This window comes from Neopelma chrysocephalum, unplaced genomic scaffold (genome assembly GCF_003984885.1).
Source record: "Neopelma chrysocephalum unplaced genomic scaffold, ASM398488v2 Primary Assembly neopelma1_96533, whole genome shotgun sequence".
In the NCBI taxonomy this organism is placed as follows: domain Eukaryota; kingdom Metazoa; phylum Chordata; class Aves; order Passeriformes; family Pipridae; genus Neopelma; species Neopelma chrysocephalum.
The window spans coordinates 636,489-641,959 of NW_020925179.1; the positions used below are offsets into that span (position 1 = coordinate 636,489).

The following is a 5,471-nucleotide window of genomic DNA, read 5'->3' on the forward strand; positions in this document are numbered from 1 at the left end:
CTCAAAAGATCCAAAAGTCTCTGAGCAGTTCTTTAAACCGGATTTTTCGGATTCAGCCCTTCCAATTCTTGTGTGAGCAGCTGCATGGGGCTTAGCTGTCAGCTGGGGTTAAATCATGACACGCCAGTTAAAACGCTGCAGGATGTAAAGACATCTCGTAGAAGTGGCATAATTTTGTTTCAACATTTATAAATCAGTTTGGTTTACATCAGTTATGCCCTTAGACTTTATACTTGTGAGGTGGGAAAGCATTTTACTGAGCAGTCTGGCAGTCTGAGGACTCTCTGGCAGCCTATTCCTGTAGCCAGGCCCCAAAATATGCACAGGGGAGAACTGATGGCTATAGGAGTGTTGCCTGCACTTGCACAGATCACTTGCAAAGAATACAACACTCTAACCTGACATACTCCAGGAAAGAAAAAGAATGACTAAAGATATCAGATGAACTGTCCGATAAAAAAAATTTAAACAAAAAACCAAAAAAACCCCAAGACATGTTGCCAAATATAATAAAAATCAGCTAAAAGATAAGAGGATGCCCTATCGTATACTATTAACACTATTAATACCATATTAAGTAAAAGGTAACGAAGAGACAGGGAAACAAAACGGATGTGTTCAAGCTTTTGCATATATTTCTTTCTGAAAATAAACACAACAAATAGTGAAATACAATAAAAAATGTATACATGCTCAATCCAGTTTACAACCAAAAGCTTGTAACCATTTAGAAATAATATTTAAACTACCATTCAATAAAACATTTTTTTAGTCATAGAAGTTATACTGACATTTAATGTCTCAGTAGTTTAATTTGGTCAATTGCACACAGTCTCTCATCTTTAATGAGACTAAATATGTCTCTCAAATGCAAGAGAATAAGGTGCTGATGTGATTATGTGCCTATTTGTTATTATTTGTTATTAAAAACATATTTTTTCCAGTTTTTTTAAGATGAATTAACTTTATATTTCATGTTGATGCCTTTGCTGTGTTTCTGTTAAGTTTACATATGCCAGAAATTCTACATATATACATAAACTAAAAAAAGAGAAATTATGAAGTGCCACAGGACAGCACTCAGAGGAACGAGCCTCTAAGATCACCTTTCGGATCGCCGCCCTCTACACTTCCTCCTCAGTTTACATTTGCACGAAGGCAGATTTATTGATCCTCCTTGCAAAAGGAAAGGAAACAAAAAAGCCTGCCACGGTATTGAACTACTGCACCTCACTGCCAGCAGGAAATGAAGGGAGTCATTACTGTAAAAAAAGTACCTTTTGGAGCCTCCAATATAGGTGAAGGTAAAGGTGGAGTCTGAGTACCTGAAATCTGAAATACAATGAGCTGCGTTATTTCAACTTGTATTTTGGCTGAAATAGCGGAGGTTTTGCAGACCAGCATTCTGCTATCGACACAAGGTGGTGTGGGGGGAGAGGGTCGGCATGAATCAGAGGAAATGCAGCAACTCCCCTTTTCCCCCTCAGCCTCTTACAGCAACTCCCCCTCCCCCCCAGCCCCTCGCAACAAGTATCCGGTGCTATGGTAACGGCAGGGATTTCCAGTGTCACAAATGGCAACAGGCAGACACAAGCCGGGGTCCTGCGACGGCAAATCACTGCCGGTACCTCACCGTCCCCGCCAAGGAAGCCACGGGGTTTTTTTGCATGGAAAGGGGGACGTTTACCGCTTGCCATGCCCCTAGCCTTGAAGCAAGGCGGGCATGCGGGAATGAAGGCATGCGCCGAGGATGACAGGAGTCCGGCCGCCCGGAAAACAGCCGTGTAAGAGCCTGCTGGAGCAAAAAGCACCAGGGCTGCGCTCGGCTGGGCGCTCGCCCCAACAGCTGCGGACGGTGCCAGGCAGCGGGGGGCACGCCCACTCACACACACCTGCCCTGTTTTGCGTGTGGCCACTGCCACGCTCCCTGACTCAGGATGCTGCCTCCCCTCCTTTCCCAGCCGGCGCCTGGTCTCATCTGCCCACAAATGCCCTCGGAAGGAGAGAAGGAAGAGGAAGAAGGGGCTGAGAGCAGGCACAAGCCAGCTCGGTGGCGGCTCCCGGTAACGGCGGCGGAGGGCACGAGCACAGCCCGGGCAGCCGTGCCGCGGCGGGAGCGGGGTCTGGGACGGGCAGCGGCAGCCTCCGCGCCACCAACCTGGCTCCCGGGGAGAAACTCACCTGCAAACAGGCAGTCCTTCTCCGCCTTGCACTTTTGGATCACAACGTCAATATCCTTCTGAATCCTCTCCTGTCTTGAACACATCCCCATGAAATAAATCCCGGGGGGGGAGCAGTCTTTATTTCCACCCCACCCCCCGCGCTTCCAGGTTTAATATTCAGTCCGAAAAGAAAGACCCCGGGGCTGGCGAGTAGGAGTCTCCCCGCGCCCCGGAGGGATCCGCTCGGCCGGCTGGAGGACGGCGTTGGAAGACGGCGGGAACCGGTATTGCATGCCCAGATGTGCCCACCGAGATGTGCCGCCGCTGCCGGTGACTGGCAATTTCCTCACAATAGATCCAGCGGAGGGTTGCGGCGTTGACTCGGGGTTCCCCCACCACCCCCAGCAATCTTGTTTTTTGGAGTTCTGGTTAGGTCTTTTTTTTTAAGGAAAAAAAAAAAGGTGGGGGAAGCCAACCAGACTGCTCATATCGCCAACAGGGGCGATCGCCGCGCAGCAGCAGCGTGGAGAGCCGGCGGCGGCGCCCGCACCCGGTCCCTGGCGGCGCGGCGGAGCCTACAGTGCTGCAGCGACGCCGAGCCGCACACTCTCCCCTCGCTCCTGGCTCGGCACGTACGACCCCCGCCGGCTCTCCGGGTGGAGGCGGCGCGAGAGAAAGAAGAGGCGGATGCACAGAGCTGTGCGAGCAGCTCGTGAGGCGGCGGCTCGATGGCCCCAGCCCCGCTGCAGGCCCTCGCCTCCTACCCCCGCCCCGGCCTCAGGCATAGGCTTTCGCCTCCTCCCGAGCAGCGGAGAAATGCAAATGACAAGTGCTTCGGGCGGCGGGGCGGTTCCCAGGCCCGCACCAGCGAGGAAGCGGGCAGCGCTGCGCTGCGCAAGATCGGTGGCGGCGGGGCATGGGAAGGGGTGCACTTCCCGAACGGGCGGGGCCTCGTGGGGCCCGGCATCAGGGGCCACTCGCCCCTTCTCCCGAGGGAGACGTCGTCTGGCTCCCAGCGGGGCGGGCGCTGCGGGCGGCCCCCTGCGGCTCTTTACACCGCAGCTTCCCTTCCGCCCGTGTCCGCGCCATTCCGTCCCCGTGGCGGGCGCACCCCTGCCCGCCACTGAGGGCGGGCGTCGGCTAGCGGCACCCCAGCCTCACCGCGGGCAGAGCTCTTCTTCCTAGCCCTTACCGAGAAAATAGGGCAACCCACCCTTAGCAGAGTGCCATCCTCTGCCTGCCTCCGCCTCCATCCTATCGACGGGGATGCGTGCCCATGGAAACAATAAAAAGAATTAAGGTGTTTATAATCTATCTCTAACCACCGTGATTTTTAATCACGCTCCTCCCCGGCAGTCTTCAGCAAAGCTGTCTCAAACCTAAGGGCTTTGGGAGAGGGCTCGGGCTGTCGGTACAGTGCCTAGCAGTCAGCACTAATCCAGCCTAGAGGCTTTGGGTGCTAATGCAGTACAGGTAAGGACGATAATATAACTCAGAAAAAGATGTTCGAATCTACAAAACCAAATATTTTTTGTCAGCCAAAGAACAAAGGGACTAATTAAAAAAAATAAATGAGTGTGAACACAGTGGAAACAGATTTGATTAAAAACATTCAAAAGAATATTCATAAAATTAATTTTTTATATATTCACCCAGCTCTAAACAGATCTCATGGATTATTCATTAATGACTCAGTAGTTTTAGTATTTTTTTTCTTAAGCAAGTGGCGGGGGGGGAAAGTAAGGATAGGAAAGAGTAAGAATAAAAAGGAATAAGGGAGACCTTCCCATTGAGTCACAAGGTTCAGAGTGGACCACCCTGCCAAACTTAGCCCGAGACTTGACCAACAGTTTAGGCCCGAAGGTTTAACAGCACTTAATCGATAGCTTAAGTTACCCAATTTAACAAAGGATTCATATAGAATTTACTGTAAGCACAACAGTAACTCACAGGCCTAACTTACGAATCTAACATACTTAAGAATCTAGGAGAGCAACCTTCATAGTGCGTTTGTAATGGCATATTTACGCTCGCACGCACACAGACCTAAAGAGTATGTACAAGGTATGTACCTGTGAAAAATTCCCCTCAAGTTCAGTGAAGTACTCACTTTGGATTCCTTTGCATCTTGTATTGGGTCTGGCTGAGATGGAGTTCATTTTCCCATAGCAGCCCTCACAGTGCTGTGCTCTGCATTGGCAGCTAGAAAGATGCCAGTCTTTTTGGCACCCAATATGGGGTGAGACAAAGGCAGTTATATATGGAGTTGTAGTGGGTTGTAATAATAATAATAATAATTTTGGTGGCCTAGTGGTTAGCATGCAGGACTCTCACTGCTGCGACCACGGGTTCGAATCCCAAGTCCCCCGGGCAGATGGTAGCTCGTTAGCCCTGTGAGGCCATCCATCTATGAGAAGGTCACTCTAAACAAACCTACGTCCTGAGGACCTCACTGCCATTGTCCAAGCTTGCTTGGCCCCGGCAGATGAACCTTAGGATTAAAGGGTGGGCTCAGTTCAGCGCAGGCTGTGTCTCACCTAAAAAATCCATTGCGCAGGCTGGAAAGGTAAAAGACCTTTCCCCAAATCTTCGTTCGCGAAGACTGGCCATTATTTATTAGTGGGTTGACCTTGGCTGGATGCCAGGTGCCCATCAAGCTGCTCTATCACTCCCCTTCCCAGCCAGATGGAGGGAATAAGATGGAAAATGACTTGTGGGTTGAGATAAAGCACTTTACTAAAGAAAAAAAAGCTACAGTTTGCACGTGCACAAGCGAAGCAGAAAATAGCAAGGTTTATTCTCTACTTTCCATCAGTAAGCGATGTGTGGCCATGTCCAGGGAAGCAGGGCTTCAGCACATGTAACTGTTTCTCAGAGGGCAACCACTGGAAACAACAATTGCACCTCCTTCCTCCTCCTTTCCTTAGCTTTTATGTCTGAGCTGACATCATATGGTATGGAATATCCCTTTGGTCAGTTTGGGTCAGCTGGCCTACTTGGGTCCCCTCCCAGGATCTTGCCCTCCATTGGGGAAGGAATGTTAGTGTTGGTGCTGTGCTCAGCAGTAGCCAAAACACCGGTGTGTTATCAACACCTTTCTAGCTACCAATGCAAAGCACAGCACTGTGAGGGCTGCTATGGGGAAATGAACTCCAGCTCAGCCAGACCCAATACAGGAGTTTTCTCAGCTGCACTGCTTATCTCTCTATTTTGCTGAGTTTGGGAACATACTAATATAAACAATGGCTCCATGCTTTACCCTTACACTGACGGCCTTGTCATGCTGGGGGAGCAATCTTCTGGGGACAA

The 5,471-nt window shown here is 50.3% G+C and overlaps 1 protein-coding gene across 2 annotated transcripts in view; it reads right to left on the reverse strand.

The window, feature by feature from the left end:
* Positions 1-2,278, reverse strand: part of LOC113981412 (poly [ADP-ribose] polymerase 8-like) — a 224,038-nt gene extending 221,760 nt beyond the window's left edge. For both annotated transcript variants that reach the window (XM_027708790.1, XM_027708789.1), the window contains exons 1-2: positions 2,182-2,278; positions 1,278-1,332 (exon numbers count right to left, since the gene is read on the reverse strand). In XM_027708790.1, the coding sequence (XP_027564591.1) occupies positions 1,278-1,332; positions 2,182-2,272 (146 nt within the window). In that variant the 5' untranslated portion in view covers positions 2,273-2,278. The remainder of the gene's footprint in view (positions 1-1,277; positions 1,333-2,181) is intronic.
* Between the last annotated feature and the right edge of the window lie 3,193 nt (positions 2,279-5,471).